Below are 19,699 nucleotides of genomic sequence, written 5' to 3' on the forward strand. Positions count from 1 at the left end.
AGAAAATTCACGCATGCGCATTGTTTTCTGACTGTTGACATGGCAACCAACGGATGATTTAAATTATTTTTAGGTTAGTTGCATGCTTTTTTAAGTAAATTGTATTTATGTTAGTTATATATTTTTTATATATGCTTATAGTTTTAAGTACATGGTTTTTTAAGTAGTTTTTTTTAACCTATTTTCAATGATTTAAATTATTTTTAGGTTAATTGGATGCTTTTGTAATTAAATTGTATTTATGTTAGTACTTTTTTGAAAAGTTATATACTTTTTTGTATATGCTTATAGTTTTAAGTACATTGTTTTTAAGTATTTTTTTAAACCTGTTTTCGACCGATTATTTTAAACGATTCATTTTATTTTTTTAGTGTTTGATGCATTTAAAATTAAACATTGTTAATGAATCGATCTGTTCATGATGAATCTGAGAAATTTTTGTTGACAAATTCTTGAGATATTACATAAATTAAGAAAGATATTCTTTAGTGCCCATAAAGTCTAAACGCTCAGTGACTCTATTATCAGTAATCATAGTATTAAAAAAATGCTTTGTTTCAGTAAAAAATATTATTATATTAATTGCAGATTAATCATTTACACTTTAATTTAAAGCATAATTTCTACGAGGGGTAACAGAAAATTAGAGAGATACATATCAGGCTATGACTGAAGGCCCTTATAAGATTATGAGTGAATTATATGACTATCAAAATTTGAAGTTTTAAAATATTTTGCCGAAGAATCTATTAAAGTTGGAATTGCGTAAAATATTTAATGGTACGACCGGAGTTTAACCTCCTGCTTGGAGCAATTTTTAAAAATCGCCAACAACGACCTTGCGAAATGTTCAAAAGCAAAGGAGCAGATGTACAATTATAGTGCATAATAAAGATTGCCAGCTTTGGAGCGTTATCGCAACTTGGCGAAGAAGGGGGTTAAACTCCGGTTCAACCTATTTAATTATTAAAATTTAAACGAACATTAAGATTGGCGAACCGGCTGGTCGCCAAAGGCGGCTAGTATACAATAAAACGTAAAATAAACAGCAGGAAATGTTTAACTAACGCTTAATATTTTAGTATATGACTCAAAACTAACCTAAAATGCATTTTGTTAATAAAAACAGAAAAGTGCTTTGTACTTACGAGAGGCGTCAAGGATACACAGAAAAATGAATACATATGTATTGTTTTAATACTGTAATGTATTATGTAATTACAAAAGCATAACAGTAAAACTGCACCTTTTTGAAGAAATCAGTCAAAAAAAAAAAAAAAAAAACTTTGGCGGCAGGTGTGGATAATCGGGAGTCTACTGTATTATTTCATAAATTATAGCGAAAGAAATTTCCTCTTTGATTATATCACTAAATGTTTTGTTTCTTTATTAAAATCATCGAAATATCAATTTTTTTTAAAAAAATTAATTGATAATATCTGAATCCCTTTTTCTTTAATTGCAGCTAAATTCCAGTTTCAAAAATGTTAAGGATAAAAACAAACTTTTGAGAACTGTTTCAAAAAATGCGTAAAATAACATGTAATCTTGAATATTTGAAAGATAACGATGATTTTTTACAAAAGTAAATAAAGTATTGCCCCTTTAAAAAACAAGTGTTTTCCACGTATCACTTTAGGTAGGAATTCTAAAGTTTGTGAAAATTAACATTCTATATTTTACTAACTTTGAAGTCCTGTGTTCTCAGAATGCTGAAAAGACAGAGTTCCTCTTTCAAACTTCAGAGAATATTTCTTCGTCTAACAACATAATCATTGAAATCCAAAAGCAAATTAAAAGCCTGAAAGATAAAAATATCTCAATAGTTTTTGCATTTGTTCGTGGACACACGCGCATTTATAGAAATGAGCGGGCCGGTTGGCTTGCTAAAGCTGCTACTAAGCGCAAAATCGACATTGACGTTAATATTCCTAAATCTTTTTACAAGAAGATTACGAGAGAAAAAATGGTGGAGTCTTGGAATCAAGAATACCTCCTTTCAAATAAAGGGAGCTTAACAAAGAAATTTTTTACATCCATTAATAAGAGACTGTCATGCCATCATTTTTATACTAATTACAAAATAACCCAATTTCTAACTGGTCATGGTAATTTTAAAAGTTACTTGTACAAATTTAATTTGTTTCCGTCATCTTCCTGCGATTGTGATATTGGTGGGGAGGAAAATGTTGAACATGTGCTCTTTCTATGTTCCAAGTTCGTCAAAGAAAGACAGATCCCAAGACTGGCTCTTAAGCACATGAATTTAAATTGGCCTACAGAGTTTCACCAACTTATTTCCACTAGAAGTGCTTTTGAAAATTTCTGTCAGTTTATTGTTGACATCTGTAATCCTTCATGACTGTTAAATTTTCTTATTTTTCTTTTTGTAATGTGTTACATACTTACTTCTGTAAGCCCCGTGTGATACTTTGTGGAGCACGGGGGATTTATAAATGTTCAATAAAAAAATAAAAAAATAAAAATAAAAAAAAAACTTCAGAGAAATCCCTCCTTTCCTCAAATACATCAATAACAGTTCGTATTTTTCAAAACTTGATGTATAAAAAGAACTTCGCTTAGTTGATGGCTATTGAAGGGATTTGTATAAGCGAATCCCAAACACAATTCGTTATGTTTTTAAGTAAAACGTGTAAATCACTTTTGTATGTGAATAGATAAAATGATTCCATGTCGATGGATTTTTTTTGCTTCCAAAACGTGATAGAAATCTCCAATATTAAGTCAAAGCCTATATACCCAAGTTCCTATTTGGTCATCATGTTCTCAGACCGATAAATATAATACCAAAATTTATTTTTCAGACTCCAGGAAGTCCAACTTGTGAAGAATCATCAAAAAGTCTTAGGTTAATGAATTGGAGGATTGTAATAATTTTTGTTTTCGTACTTCTATATTTTTCTTTTTGTATATTCTCTTTTATTTCTCTTCTTCATACGAAAGCTAGCGAGAATATTCTTCCAGAAAATATCTTGCATATTCCCTAACAAAGATATACTTCTCTTCCACATCAAAACATTTCAGCTCTTCGGCAAAGTCATGAATGCTCAGATTTTTTAAAGGCTCCATACATGAGCGTTTTGTGCATCTTAGTATAGTGAAGAAAACATAGTCTGTGTATTGGATTTCTTTTTTTTAGCCGAATAAAGTTATAATTTAATACACAACTACAATTTTAGTACAATGAAAGATTTGATATGAATATCTCCTTCCAATATTCTAAAAATTTCAATGTTTTACAAAATCCTTTCAAACCAGAAATTGGAGTTTCATAATTCGAAACTGGCATCTCTAAAGCTTTCCACATGGTAATTCTTTTAGGCTGGTTTTTATAATAGACTTGACTCCGTTAGAAAGTTTATTAGCAGATCAGATGTAAGGCAATTAAAATAATATGACTTTAATGTTTATCATAATTTGATAAGGAAATCACGATCATCAAGTTATGTATAAGAAATTCAATAGAAATGAAATACTACTAATATTCCCAACGAACCACTTGGTTACCGAAGGAGTTTAGCAGGCAATAAAACCGAATTTGTTTTGTAATGAAAGAAGCAGAAACACAATGCACACATACACAAAAAAGACTCAGGCATTTGATTTTAATATAAAAACAGTAAATTTATTCCTATGCAACAATAATGAATATCGTGGACATGTCAATAAAGAAATAAACTCTAACACTGTTCACATGTGAACATGATCTAACAGCGCCGGTTAGCCCCGACGTTCTTCGATTCATCTTGTACATACGTCAAAGATGGTTCCAGCAGAAGCCATACAAACACTGTTTAATGATTGAAGTTGTTCTGTCACTTTTTTTTTTTGAACAACAACTTTTATTTACACACTCGTTTTCATTGAAAGGGGGAAGCTATGAATGAGCATATAAGTGCTCGTACATCTTTGGCCTCTAGAATATTCAGAAGAAATATGTCGATAAAAGTAAATCCTTTTACAAAACTACGCAATCTTTTCTAAGGCAGACACGATCTATACGATTCAGTCAATTTCTTATAAAAAAGGGCGACACACTGTAAAGATGGAATCAGGCGAGGAAGCAATAATCGATCATTTTATTAGTGAGAAATTATTGAGAAAAACTTTGTGGAAGATTTATTAGAAATCATGACGCGATTTTTCTATTATGGTGTATTTAAGACTAGATAAGCCTAAATGTTTGTGAAGAATTATTTCACGTTATGATCTTGAAATGATTTTAATATAATAAAAATGAATGTGTTTGCAAAGCACTTTGAAACTTTGATTCTACAGTAAGCCACACTCTTTATTGCACGCGTACCTTGAAAAGGAAACCATGTAATTTGTAATTAAGGTCTTCAGCATTATTAAAAGCCTAAGTGACAATGCTTTAAAATTGATTCTAATTTAGACATAAAAGAGCACCATTTGTAAGCATTGTGCCTACTTCCAGAATTGTGCTATATTTTACAGTTCTTAAACGAAAAACATTTAATTTGAATGGATTTAATTGCATTATATATTGCTATCCATTCTTTAGCTGTTTTGTAACTTTAAATTAAATTTACACTGACACATTTTAATTTCGGAATTTTTATGTAATTTTCTTAAAAGTTAACGAAATTATTATCGAACCACTTTTTTTAAAAATAAATGTTGTTCTGTTTTTAACATAGAATAATTAATTTAATTTCTTATTTAGCTTTTGGGATACTGCATTTAAAATGATTAAATATTAAATCACTCTTGCTTATGGTTCAAATTAAATTATGGCCATATGTGTGATTAGAAATGTCTTCCTGTTGCAATATTTATGATCTTTTTGGTGTTTGTTACAAAACAAAATCTTTGAATTTCAAATTATTATTTTGAAATTATACTTTTGGTAATGACTGTAACTTTTTATGTTATTGTTTAGAATAACATAAAATATGGTTACTGGAATATAATACTGAACAAGGAAATAAAAGGTGATGCAACTATTATTTTTCCTGATCTAGCGAAAAGAAAAGAATTTAGTCTTTTAGTTTGAATATGTTAGAAGTTGAATATGTGCTTTATTAAATTCATCAGTCTTTTAGTTGAAGTTGAATATGTGCTTTATTAAATTCGACTTCTGATTTTATAAGATTTTGGAACTTATAATATTAGAGGATTTATTTATCTGTTACTCCTATAATATTCTTCCTCGCTGAATCATGCAAAATTAATTATTTTAATTAAACTACCTTAATTAAAATTATTCTTAAAATGCTATTATCATTATAAGCTTATACAAGCAAAATTATGAATATAACGCTCTAACGTCAAAGTCATTCGTATTTACCTTCACAAAATACTATTTAAAGGCTTAGAAGCAACCTATTTCTGAGTTTCAACTTTTAGAAAATTAAGCTGAGTGTCCTTTTCTATTCACAAGTGAATCTAACAAATTTTGGGCCCCTTTCAAGAAAATGCAATTAATAAAGGCGACACAACGCAAAATTAGAAACAAAATATCTTCTAATGTACAGCACATTATGTACAATTATATATCATCTCATCAACAAACACAATATAGCTTACAGTATTAGCATCTACATTTGGGAAACTACAAAACAGTAAACATTTGCAAACATAACAGCTCTACCAACAGTTTATAGCAAATATCACTGTACAAGTTAAAGAGGTTCGATTCATTTAACATTGCACATTAAAATATACAGTTGAAAATTGAACAGGAATTATCATATTGTTGTTCTGATTGAATCCTCTTTTGATGCTGATTGATCTGATCGTTTTATTGATTGTTTACAGTACGAATATTTGTGTATTTTAGCAATAACATTTTATTACAGACAGAGTCATATCTAATCTCATAGAACAGTGGTTTCCAACATTTTTTTTTCACACCTGTAATGAATGCAAACATCAAGCATTAGTAATAGTGCTTGAACATTGGAGCCTCACCGAGTTTTGCCGAACCTTATATTGGAACATTTTTTTTTCCAAACTGTTTGGCGAGTTAACTGCGTAATTATAATATAATTGTATAATGTTTTCCACGTTCAGGTATGTTGTGTTTATTGAATGTTTAATGTTAAATGTAACAAAGACAACTGCTCAAGAAGTTCATGGTAACAAATATTTCCTTTACAAGAAGATAATTACATCATTAATTTTTCAAACTATCAGTTTTCGAATACCGATCTTTGTTTGGACAATGTCTGCATGAATGAAAAATAATGGATATAAGAAAGAGGAAACTGATATATTAAAATGAATACAAAAGCAGATTTCATTTTACAGTATTTGCAATACTGAAAGAATTAAGTCTCAAATTAAATACCAAAGTAATGTTCGAGAACCCAACAAGATTTTCCATTTATTCAAAAATCTTACTGTAATTGTTTTTAAAGATTATTAACTGCTTTAAGTATCTCACTGATGTAGATGGTTTATTCAATATATCAAAAACTAATAGAAAATGTGGAATTAAATAAATTTTCCCGGACAAATCGTTTTAAAAAGTTTAAATAAGCCGTTACAATAGCTCTTTACTATAATGAGTAAATGCTGTATAATATTTGAGAGTCCAAATTTGTATACATTGCTCTTTGTTTCTAATGTTTCATTTTGTGGATTTATTGTTGTTAAACTCTTTTCAGCTATTCTGGACATTGTTAATAATTAACTTTTTTGTACCCATAAATGAATTTAAACTTTAGTATAAAGCTACACAAACCATCGGTTGGAAACTACTATTCGTGAAATTTACTTCGAGTTTTCATAATATATAATTGCCAATAAATGGTTCATATTACATGGTTTATAAACAGTTATATATTTATTTGATTTAAAAAAAGCCATGGCATATTTATTACAACATCAAAAGAGGACCAGAACAATTCTTATATAATAGACAAATCAGAACAGAATTTCTTATTATACAAATTCGTTCAAGACAGTTTTAAATTCATTTAGCACGGACTTCAAGATAGTGGTCCCAAGAATATGTATATTTTTTATTTAAAGATATAATCAAACAAAAAATACATTTTTTACAAGTATTTATATCATTCATAATACTTGCAAACGACTTGAGTTATTTCGTAATAATTACTTACACAGCATAGAACATACCAGATTTACATTTATTTTATTCTACAGTCTCTTCAGGATTAAAGAAATTATCATGCATTTTAAGACAATGCTACATGTTCCATATAAATACTTCACGGAACAATGCAACTAATTATATTATCTTACACTATTTTTTACAATTTCTTTTTTTCAAATTTATTTCACTCCTAGCTTTATTTATATGCGTTGAAGTAGATTTCAAGTACTTTTTCATTATTATAATTTTTTTGAAGTAAATATTAAAAATTAAGAAATCATTGAGAAGAACGGTGATTCTGAAAAACTTTTATAACTTTTTCATATTGGCGATGCATTCAACATCATTTCTTTATTTATTCTCATAAAGAAACAATTTCTCAGCATTAACCTTTTATAACTATGGTACACTTCAATATCTTGGGAAACCACTTCTCTGAAATATTTTAGAAAGAATGAGAATTCAATAATTAACACAAAAGCAATACTAAAAAATAGTGAATTATGTCTCTGTATATGCATAATATAACAACACATCTCAGATTTAAATCGAAATATACACCACAAATATTACACGAGGAAGAACGATTGTATGAAAAACGGATATTTGTTTACCATTTACATTTTTACGCATTTTTTTGTGTGACGTTATTTTGAGTGGATATTAAACTAATCTTGAGTTTTTCCACTTTATTCGTCGGTGTCATGATATGTATTTTAACGTGAAGCGGAGGATTTACCATTGTGATTGTTCGACAACTTAAAAAAGAGCTGCCTAGAAAGTTACAAAGGAAAACAACATTTTATTGTTGTTTTCCATTTCCATTTATTTCAGTAAGTTCTTTACATCTTGCACTCACGTTTTTTTATTGATATCTTTTTTTTTAGTTTTTAAATGAGGGCTACATATTTATAATTTTTATAGTTGTAGACCATTTATGATAATTTCTTATAAATCAAAATTGCATTTTACAGTTTTTTAATTCGTAATAATGAAAAATAATACTTTAAACCTGTTCAGTGCATTTGACGAGTATACATATCAAGTATAAAGGTAAATGTTCTGTTTTTCCATGATTAGAGTTGTCATATGAAAATGAAAGACAGTTACTATTTATGTCCTGGTTTTTCTCGAAAAGGCAATTGACAATTAAGTATCATGGAACATCAAATGACTTTATTTTGATGAATGAGGAGACGCAACATAGTCAAATTTGTGACATTTCCGTATCGTACTTTACACCCTCACATCTTCATTTATCTGAGGTTGAAGTCTCTGAGCCGACAGTTTAGCCCAGTTCAGTCAAAGAAATAATAAAAGACAGCTCAGAGAAATTATAAAAACATCCTTTTATTTTATCTTTATATTTTAATTACGATTACCATAAAAAAGAAGCCTTCTTTATTTATTGTCAAAAGACATTTTAAACGGTATAAACTATTTCAAACAAACTGAAATTATTCTGTTATCGCAGAATTCTTACTGAATGAAATTCATTATTTTCAACGATATTAAGTTTAGATATATTAGAAATCGTTAGTTGTTATTCAAAAATGTTCTATTTTTTTAAAAGAAGCTATTCTATTGGGTAAAATTTGATTTCTACATAATAAGAATAAATGGAAATAAATGCAAAGTATTAATATTTTAAAATTATTGAAAAAATGCATAGATAAAAGATACACTTTTCTATATTTTTAGGCACTTTGCTTTAATTTGACTTTTTAAAAATTTCTAAATAACAGATTTGTAAAAATTAGATTCTTTAGTAAACTTTTCCATTCATTTCTTAATATGGTTGAGTTTTGAAATATTGTGTTGCCAGGGCCGTAATTTCATAATCAACTAATCGATTAATTTTAATTAAGTATAAATTTTATGCAGGGAGCACCATTTTGAAGTGAAAAAATTTTCCACAGAAAACAATATGATGAAGAAATTAAACCACAATTATTATCATTATTTAGAAAATTACCAACTATTAATTTTAAATAATCTCATAAATTTGATTAAAATTCCAATTTTTTTAGAATGTTCTAGAGCTTCATTCTTTTACGATTTGTTTTCATTTCTAGATATTGTATTATTTCTTTTTAAAATCTCCGTGAAAAAAATTGATTCTGCTAATTTTATTTTTTTATTCATTTGTGAAATAAACTCATTTACCCTATATTTGATATATAAACGTCAATAACAGATTATTAACTCATCTACGAGTTGCCTTTCCAAAATTAAAATCCATTTCCAAAATGTTTTTGCATAATTTAAAAATGCAGATGAATAGTTTGAAATTCTGCTTCGAACTCGGAAAAATTTGGAATTGAAAAAATTATTGCCTTTATACTTAATAGCAATTAATGAGAATTTATTTTTGATTTCTTCACTAAGCTATTGATCTGTTTGATTCGATTGGATCAAATATTTTGCTTGGGATAATTGAAGTGCTAACTATATGTTCCGCATCTTTGAGGTGGTATTCAAAATACAAGCGCCAAGCAGTTTGAAACTGGAAAAGGACAAATGTTGCAATTATTATTAGTATAAAATAACGTTGTCGTGAAGAATATTAGTATTTTCTTCTCTATACATTACATAAAATAACATTCACTTGTATATTTATGTAGGAGACCGTTCTCAACTTATTGCTTTATACCGTATTCAGTGATGTTTCTTCTCATACATGCTAAGAAGATATATATAAAAATTACAAAAACGTGTCACGTTCGATTTAATTAATCATACTCAGTAAATACTCTAAATACATCTTTTTAATTTCAAAGATTAACTCTATGCTTTAAAGAAATTATCATTAATTTTTAACTAATGTAAATTATAATAGACATCAAAGTTTTTAAGATATTAAATGAAAATGTAAAAAATTGATCATAAGAACATTTTTTTTCAATATTTGATGCAAATCAAATAAAAATCTAATCTTTTTAAACAATTAAGGATATATAAAATTTTAAACTGATTCTGCTATTTTCTTAGCACTATTATTTTGTTAAATAAATTGCTTGAATGCAATCTTATTAGAAATTGCAAATGAAGAGTAAAACAAATGAAATTCGACTCCTATTCGTGGCAATAGGTCTTTCAAAAGATTTGAAAAATCTTTTAAAGATTAGAAAACCAAGATGGCGACTTTCACTTGTTTTCTATAACATCAGCAATCTGTTGACGATTTCAACTACTTCTATCCTAGCTACAGAATCAAAAAATTCTCTCTAAAAAACTAGAGAAAGTTTCACCTGTTCATTGTATACAGAGTTTGTGTGAGACGTTTTCGTTTTACTATATACAAGTGACAATAATCTTTAGCATCTTCTCGCGTACTTTCGCGTATTCTTCAAGTAAATAACTTGATGGAAAACTGGAGTTCGACATAATTCATTTGTTTCTTTTCGAAAGGATCAGGACTGGCGCCAGCCATAGATATTTTGGCGAGCATAGAATTATCTGCAAAGCGCAATACAGAGCATTTCGAACAGAACCGGAATCAACAGCAGCAAAATGCGAAGCAAAACAAATCTAGCAAATTTTGCTTCTAAATACTAATTTTCCGAAATTTTTTTCTCACTGCTGCAAAAAAAACAAAAAAAAACCTTTTGTTGCTCTTTTGTAATGAATGTCAAATATTATATTGTTAAAATATATTTAAGTAATTTGACAAAAAAATTACACTTTTCTTAATGATTTGTGAGCCTCATTTATATCTGCATTTGAGTTAAAATCAGATAAAAAGAAGCAACGAGATTTATTTTGGAATGAGTTAATTTAAGAATATAAATTTCAATATATAAATGCAAAAACTTGCAAAAAACAATGAATAAGGGTAAAAAAAAGAAAAGAAAACGATTAATAAATATAAATGTTCCATTTGACTTTAGCTTCTACAACGAATGATCTTTTTTTTGTTTTGTTTGTTTAACTGTTTTTTTCGCACAAAATCAGCAGCAGATAATTTTTGGCTCTTGGATATATAGTTGAATTTTATTCGTTTGCATTAAATTTTATCAAAAAGAATTAGATGAATAAATTCTAAAAAACTTTCATTCGATTTATTTAATAGTGCGGATACGATTAGTTATTCAAAACGATTTTGTTCAGAAGATAAGATTGTTCATGAATAATTAATTTTAGAAAATTCATTCATCTTTGTATAAAGAATAAAAAGAACATTTCTTAAAATAATGAAAGTTAATCTTCAAAATATTTTTTTGATTACAGAAATTTAAATTTGCAGCAATGAGAATTTTATTTCTTCAGAAACAGATCGATTTAAAAATGATTGCTAGAGAACTTGAACCAACTGATTTCAATTAAATAATTATTTATTTATGCAATTTATAATATTACTGGATATATCAGAAGATTCTTAAATATGTGAAATTTTAAAAGGGGTTTTTAGTATCTGAAAATATCTAGTATCGAAACAGAAATTTAACAAAAGATTTGTAAGTATTCATTAATAAAGTAAGTAAACAATTTTGTATTTTAAGAGGATTTTGCAAAAAAGTATAATAATACTATATTAAAATCCGTATGTAAGTTGCAATTGATTAATAATTTGTAATACTTTATTTTCAATGCTTCTGAACATTGCAAAAATGTAATTTAATGCAAGAAATATGAATAATGGAATTTGTGGCTTCAAAAAATGCGTCTAACAACTCATATAAAAGGCTAAATAAAATATTGAAGCAAAATACATAAAATTTAAAGGAAGTTCTTAAAGTTATTAATAGAATTTGTTCATTGATGAAATAGATTAGGCAACAACATGTAACAAATAACATTTCATTATCGTACAGCGCAAACATTACTTTGGTAAAGTTATATGTATTTTGGTCCCAATAATAATTGTATATACAAAACAGAATACAATAAATACACTGGAGTAGAGAATACATAACAGACAATACAACTTTATACTTACAGAAACAGTACTCACTTGGTAAGGTATTTATAGTACATACACAAGGAGAACTTTTAGAGCAATCAAGTAAAAAAAAAAGAATTTCTAGAATAAACCATTTAATAGCATTTTTAAAGCAAATTCTTAATAAACATAACGTGATTAGAATAAAAATAACTTGAAAATATTTTTCCCCGTATCTTTTCAATAAATGAATAACATTAGAATATAATTAATAAAATGACGATTTTTTAAAGCTTTTTAAGCATTCTAAACAATAACCAATCATATCTTGAAGTTTAAATAGCAAAAGATAATTAATTGTTTTTAGATATATTTTGATCAGAATCAAAATTTGTTCGTCTGCGAGAAGCTTAAGCAACATTAGAGAGAATATCTTCTAGTCACTAACGCCTATCCTGATATACTTGAATAAAAATAAGGCTTAAAAAGTGTGTTCGATTAACGCGTCTACAGCGAAGAGCGTTTCAGTGTTTATTTGTCGCTGTGAAATTCGACTTCGGTGGTTAACTATGATTGATACCAGGTGGCGTTAACTTATCAACTCAAAAGCGCATTAACAGACTTCTAACATATGCAGAATTATGAGGCCACACGCTCAAATGATGAAATAAGTGCCCATTAAAATGACTGTTCTAAAATGTGATCATGGAAAATAGAGAATTTGAGGAAGTTTGCGTGAATATCAAACGTAATTACTATGAAAATTGAATGAATTACATAAAAAATTAATATTAATAATAATAAAAAAGAAACATTTCGTTAGCAGTCTGGATCTAGCACTTTTTCTTTTAATTCAAGCCATTAATAAATAAGTAAAAAAAAATTACGATTGTCAAAATGAAAAACTTTTTATTAACAAATTTTTTTATGACAATAGAATTTGCATATCTTTTTACTAGTGTTAGCGTGCTGATATTCGATGTTTAAATAGCAGATTGTGGCAACACGTTTTTCTAACTGAATTCTTATGTTTTTTTCTTCTTGTAAACATGCTATATTTTTTTCTTATTTCCAGCTTAGTTGTATGTAATATACAACCATATAAAGTATGCGTTGCTGTACTTATTCAATGCCTTTCATAAAATAAAGTTCCATTAAATTTCTAATTCAATTAACTTTATAGCAACTATTTTTAATTTTAAAATTACTTAAGCTCGTATTCTTAATTTTTTTCTTTTGTTTCTTATAAGTAACAAACTATAACATAAGATATGTATTTCGCATAAAAATTAACTTTGTTACGTTTGATATTCAGCAGAAAAGTAACATTCTGTATTCTAATTTAAAAAAACGTATATAATTTTAATGCTACACAGCGTCATAATTTTCTCTATTTTTGCAACTGCATTGTTCGATTAACTAAATATATTGTCGTCCCTCAATGCATCGCATTCGCGACTTCAGCTCGCGGCACTTAAGATGATACTAACTTCACGTGTCCATGCATGTTTTCACGTGTTAAGAACAGTAACTACTTCACGTATTCATGCATGTTTTCACGCGTACAAGATTCCTATCCAAGAAACAAAATACTAATCAAATGATTTTACTTTACCTAACATCAAAGAGTTTTAAACTATTTGCTAACATTCAAAGAAGATTTGGTCCTTAAAAAATAAGTCAACTGATCCAGTAGTAATTAATGGATCAAATGAATGAAAATATTCCATTAACTCATTATTTATAAAATCTCCAAAATTAGAAGAAAGAGCAATGCAGGAAATGCAAAGTGATGCGATGTTTGATACAAAAAGTAGAGCTTAAACATGATGGAGAAAGGAAATTAATGGGATTCTAAAATAATATTTGTCGTTTTTCTCATCTTTTCTCGTCAAATAATTAGGAGAATATGTAGTTAAAAGCCTTTCGAACTTAGATTGTTGATCTCATTTAAGAGTGCTTCGTAAGATGAGCTGAAAACGTTGATAGAAAATTATGAGGTAGCAATTAAAGGTTTTTGAACTAGCATTACTGGTAATCCAGTGAAAGAAATATAAGGACAGAACAGAATAAGTAATGTTCTCAAATTTGTAAAATTAGTCAGTATATAAAGCTACCCACGTCGCCACAGACCTTAAAAACTATTAACTGCAGTTTCTACGACTTGAAGGTTCTTTTTTTAAAACTTTTTTTTTTTTTGTCTAAGAAAAAATATTTCTAGTGATTAGGAAACTGATGTCTCGATGATTTTTCTGGTGCAACCGAAAGTATAAGATTCATTGTGGATTTCGAACGTCTGGCACCGTGTTCTGTTTAAGGCATAAGCTTCTTTTCTTTTGTTTGGCGTCGGTGCAACCAGTTGGCACTTGGTAAAAGTAATCGAGCGTGTGGCCTGTTCTGCTGTATGGGAGAGCTTCGCCAAGACACACGATTGTGATTTTAGTACCTTTGACTGTCATCGGTGATCAAAACCTGCATTTCGGGAATGCTGTTAAGACTCATCGGAGTCAAGAGGCTTGAGGGATTGCTTCTGTGGCTGCCCACCGCCCCGTGCACCCCAGGCACCACCGGTGGGGGTGGTTGCAGCGGCGGAGGGGCAGTAGCGCTTGTGGGCGTCTCCGGCGACTGCGGTTGCTGCTGGATGCGATGCAGAGGCACCGCGGAGAAGTAGTAGGAGGATGTGGTGGAGGAATCGTCCGTCCCAGGCGTGGTGGCCGCACTGGGGTGCGCAGACGACGGCACATAGATGGACTGGCCCGATACAGTTCTGGCCCGCTTCACTAGGGGCAGCTCCTCCCGTGGAACAAGGCAGAAGACGCGCGCTAGGCAGAAAGCCGATCCCAGGCACATAAAGAGAAGCCCCACGGTCTGTGCGGCGCCCGTCCTCGCCACCAGTCCGATGACGACCAGCGCCGCCCCACTGGCCAGCAGCACCGAACCCGTGTAGACCAGGAACCGCGCCCTCTCTCGCTGCGTCTCGAGTTGCCGCTCGCGGACCTTGTGCAGGGCGCTCACGTAATTGCTGGCTGCGCTCGAGATGGTGGAGACGCTGGCGCTAGGCCGTCTCGAGGGTGGACCTGGGGGAGCTGCGGCTGCAGCTGATGGCGTGGACGAGGCTGAGGAAGAAGGTCGCTGCTGCTGCCGTTGGCTGCTCTGGCTTGCGAAATAGTTGTAGTAGCTGCCCGGCGCGGAGAGCGGCGACGAGAGAAGGCTGGAGGACCGTGTGGAGGGCGATGGGAGGGACGATAGGCTGCCCCGTCGGCTTCCTGCTGATGTGGGGGTGAAGCCATTCTGCTGTGCCGCAGCTGCAGCTGCTGCGGCTCGCTGTTTCATCCGTCCCCGCCGGACGGCCACCGCTGGCATGGCGCTTATCATGATCACCAGAGTTGCTGCAAGAACAAAGAGGAAAAACAGATTAATTTCGGTAAAGATAAATACACGCACCAAGATGAAAGTTAACACAAAATAATGGAATTTCTTTTAGTGTTTTCCTGGAAAGTATATATTTAACATAATCTAAGCTATAATATTTAAGGCAGTGAGTTAATAGCAGAATTAAATCATGTTACATCTGGCATGTTACATTTGAAGACAAAAAAAAAAAAAAAAAAAAAAAAACGTGATGAAATTTCTATTATTTTGCATCCATACTCAATATTTTGTGAAGCGTAAGGACATTACAAGCAGTCATCTCTTATTCTTTGCCTATTCGAAGTTTAGAAAACTAGGAAAGAAGAGGTGTTCGTATGGATATTTCTTCTTTTCTACTTAAAGTAAGTATGCATTAGCCTCTTGCTGAAGGTGCAATGAATGCTTTCTTTGTAATGAAATTATTTCCTGAAAATGTTCCTTGTTTGTAAAAAACCCGACATGTTCTCTAAACTAAAAACTATTTTTAATTATTAATCAGATGTCATTCACAAATTGTATTTGATGGGACATGTTCACCAAAAAATGTCCAACAGCAACCGATGTGTTTCTGCTGCAGTTTTTTTTTTTTTTGCAAAGAAATAATTTTTTGCAAACGCCCGTTGTTTGGTACAATTAAACATGTTTTATAAGCTAAAATATATTTTTAAATTATTTATCAGAAGTCATTTATTAGTTATATGCAATGGGGTATATTCACCATACATGTCCAACAGCAACCGATATGGTTTTGCAGCAGTTATATATACAATAAAATAATTTCCTACAAATGCTCGTTGTTTGGTACAATACTCGACATACTTTATAAGTTGAATTTTTTAAAATTATTAATCATAGGTCATTCACTCATTTTTAAAGCTTGTTGCCAAGCTTTTGAAATACAATTTTCCCGATTTGTTTGCTGTCAAGCAGAACTACTAATGCCATCTATTGAAAATATAGACGGATTGATATTTGTATTCTTAATATTTCTAATAGCTTCGAAATTAGCTGTCGAGCTAATTTCGAGCAGGCAATCTTTATGTACAATATTTCATTCATATTAAAGTAAAATAAATGAATAGAAAATATCAGCATTAAATAGAATATCTATGTTGGAGAAATAACAGAGAACAGGTTTTCGAAACAACTTTGTTTATTCGTCTTGAATAAAACATAATAAGATTCAAAAGAAAACTTAAAAATGAACATTAGGGCATGTTTGGTATAAGTCCTCTATAGCCATCTCCGTCTCCCTCTTTCCATCATCTTTTCGTCTATATAAATACACCTATATCGTGAGCTCAATGGCATCTGAATTCATCTGCTACCTTACGGCACTTTTCACAATGATCTCACGACTGATTACCAACAATCTAACATATTGAAGAGATTGTCTGATATAGTTAATACATTAATGTAAATGTAGATAAATTTTGTTTGTGAATATGTAATTTTTAAAACCGTTCCACTCATTTTCTTAGAAGTATTAGGCATTTCTCTTATTTTTCAAAGATTATAAGCCTCATGAATCTCTGCGCCTTTGATATTAATTATAACAATTTCTTTTCTTCCACTCATTTAGAAATATACAAATGACCTTAAACATTATTCTAGATTACATTAGAAACAGCTGGAAGAATCCGTGTTGAAAAACAAAAAGATGTCAAAACGATGAAAGCAACTCCTTTTTTGGGCAAACTGCCAGCTTGCAAATAGCTTCAAAAGCAAATGCCCATCCCTATACTGAGGTAGAAAAGAATAACATTGTCTCTTAACTAGATAAATGCCAAGCTGTGCAATGTGTCTTTTGAGCAATTATTTAACTGAGAACTTTTTGTTTTATTTTTAAACAGCCATCATTCACGGAAGAATGAAGCCAATTCTTGCACATCGCCAATTAAGAGTGTTTCGCGTCAATTTAAATTTCGAATTGATTGCGGCTTTTGTATTTGTTTCTCGTACTGATAACATCAATTCTTTGGATGTTTGAAATTGCTGTTTTTTAAATGTTATTTCAGAAATATTATTCTAGTTCTCACACCAAAAAATTAATTGCTTTTTTTGGTTTTAAATACTTCTAAATTTTGTTTTATTTATTTAAATAACATCATTTTCTCTTTCAATTGGTCTGTCTATTTGTTGATTTAAGCTATTTTAATTTAAATTGTTTGGGTCTTTTTTTGAATGTATAATATCTTTAACTAATGATGCTTAATTATTTACTCAATTATCTCTTAAATTCTGTAAGTTCATAAATACGTACATTAATATCGTAGAAAAATCTTCGTCCCTGAAGGATTATAGATTAAAGTATGGTTCAGATTTCAAATTTTACTTTTAAAATTCCTCAATTAATCCTTTTTGCTTTTTTTGTATATGTAGTAGAAAGGAAGTATTGTAATCGTAAAAAATTCGAACTCGAATCTTCATGTTTTAGACCAAAAAACGCATTTTTGGAAAAATGTCCATCTTTTCTATCAGTCTGAGACAATAATAACTCAAAAACGCTTTGAGCTAGAAGACTGAAATTTGGTTTACGGTCTTTACACCAAATACTTGTAGATTTCTATCGAATTTTGAGTAAAATCCGTTCAGAGGAAGTTTGTCTGTCCGGCTGTTCGAATGTAAGTTAACACGATAACAACAAAAAAAAGAGAGCTAGATACATAGATAAAATTCAGTACACAGATTTAACATCTATAGTGTAGACGCTTATCAAATTTTAAGTTAAATCCAAAAAGAGGCTACCGTCTGTTAGTATGTACTCTCAAAAACATACAAACGTTGTAACTTAAAACCGCAGTAACAAAAATAATCAAATTTGGTATGGGAGTTTGTGATGACACGTGTAGTCTTGTGTCAAATTTTAGTTTCAGTCAGACGGGGAAAACGTTTCTAAAACACAAATGCTATCTTCGGATACTTTTAACTGCATTCTAGAGATTAATTGATAAAAAAAACTCGCCATGGATGACGCGATAGATCCAGAAAAAAATTCTTAATTCACGCCACAAGTTAATATTTCTTAAATATTGGACGCCATTGGCATGCTAGGTTTTTCCTGGGATAAAACCTATTAGAGAGTATGTGAGAAAATTTTGGTAAGTCTACTCCTGCTGCTTTTAAACACAAGATTGTTAAATGGAAATTTAAAAGAAATCATTTTTATACGACAATTATCTTCCTCTTTCATACTGTAATAACCAAAAGATTAATAGCGTCGTTTTTACACAAAAACTTTAACACGGCATCATATTACAATCAAAGAAGAATGTTTGGTGCATTATATATGTAACATTATTTTGTTTGTAGCCGAATGCAAGTTTGACAAGCAATGAAGAGACTTTGTATTTTCAATTTCGTTTTATTCTCTCACGGGAGACAGGCATGATTTATTTACAAGAAGGCGCAGCGCGGCACAAAAGCAGAAGTAAGAAAGAAGGGAAGAACGGCAGAAACAAATGATCTCTGTTCTTATATAACATGGGATTTCCGACCACGTGTCAATTGAATACAGGTGTTGACCTTGAGAAGGGCAACGGAAGTATCACTTTCACTCGAAACTTTGAACTGATTACGCAGTAATTTTTACACAGTTTCAGTGGAATGAGATAAGGAGATAAGAGAATGAAATTACTATGGGCTAAATTAAGAAAAAGCTTTGGAAAATAATTTAGTTTAAATTAAGAGTTTAAAATATCATTAGATATATATATTTTGGAGGGTGCAAACCTCGGAGCGATTTTCTCAAAAGATTTATTAATTTGTAGTTTTTACCTCTGTATCTTTTGAGCAAAAATAATTTTTACATCACCTTAAAATTAAAAAAAATTATTATATTTTCAATGATAACAATTTAATAACTTTATAATTCTCCTATTTTTAAATTATTTTTTTAAAAATATTTTAAACGTATTTAATATATTTCATTGATGAAGTGAAAGTGTAAATCGTTTTCATAGTAAATAATATTTCATCCTAGATTTTTTTTTTACATTGTTGATTTTAGTACGAGGCATGCTTTTAATAAAATTTAGAAATTTCGTTGCATTTACAATTAAGATTTAATTTCAAAGTCATGCAATGATGAAAATTTTTTAAAGTACAACCATTGTTAAACAATGCTATTTTTTCCTATTGTATAAGTGGATGTATTAAGATATAGAGAGGAAATCAGGGAAAATGCATATGACAACGAACAGAGCGATGCAAGGCTAAATAGTATGAACCTGTCAAAATTTGAAAATATTCAGTTGAGGAAGCCATTAAAACATATATAAATTATTTAATTGAAATTTTTA

The 19,699-nt window shown here is 30.1% G+C and overlaps 1 protein-coding gene across 1 annotated transcript in view; it reads right to left on the reverse strand.

The window, feature by feature from the left end:
• Positions 1-13,179: 13,179 nt before the first annotated feature.
• The window catches only part of LOC129969685 (uncharacterized), a 151,765-nt gene continuing 145,245 nt past the window's right edge, over positions 13,180-19,699 (reverse strand). Inside the window, exon 2 of the mRNA XM_056084354.1 lies at positions 13,180-15,376. Within this exon, the coding sequence (XP_055940329.1) occupies positions 14,427-15,362 (936 nt within the window). The 5' untranslated portion in view covers positions 15,363-15,376 and the 3' untranslated portion in view covers positions 13,180-14,426. The remainder of the gene's footprint in view (positions 15,377-19,699) is intronic.

The sequence above is a fragment of the Argiope bruennichi genome, chromosome 5, assembly GCF_947563725.1.
Source record: "Argiope bruennichi chromosome 5, qqArgBrue1.1, whole genome shotgun sequence".
NCBI classification, from domain to species: domain Eukaryota; kingdom Metazoa; phylum Arthropoda; class Arachnida; order Araneae; family Araneidae; genus Argiope; species Argiope bruennichi.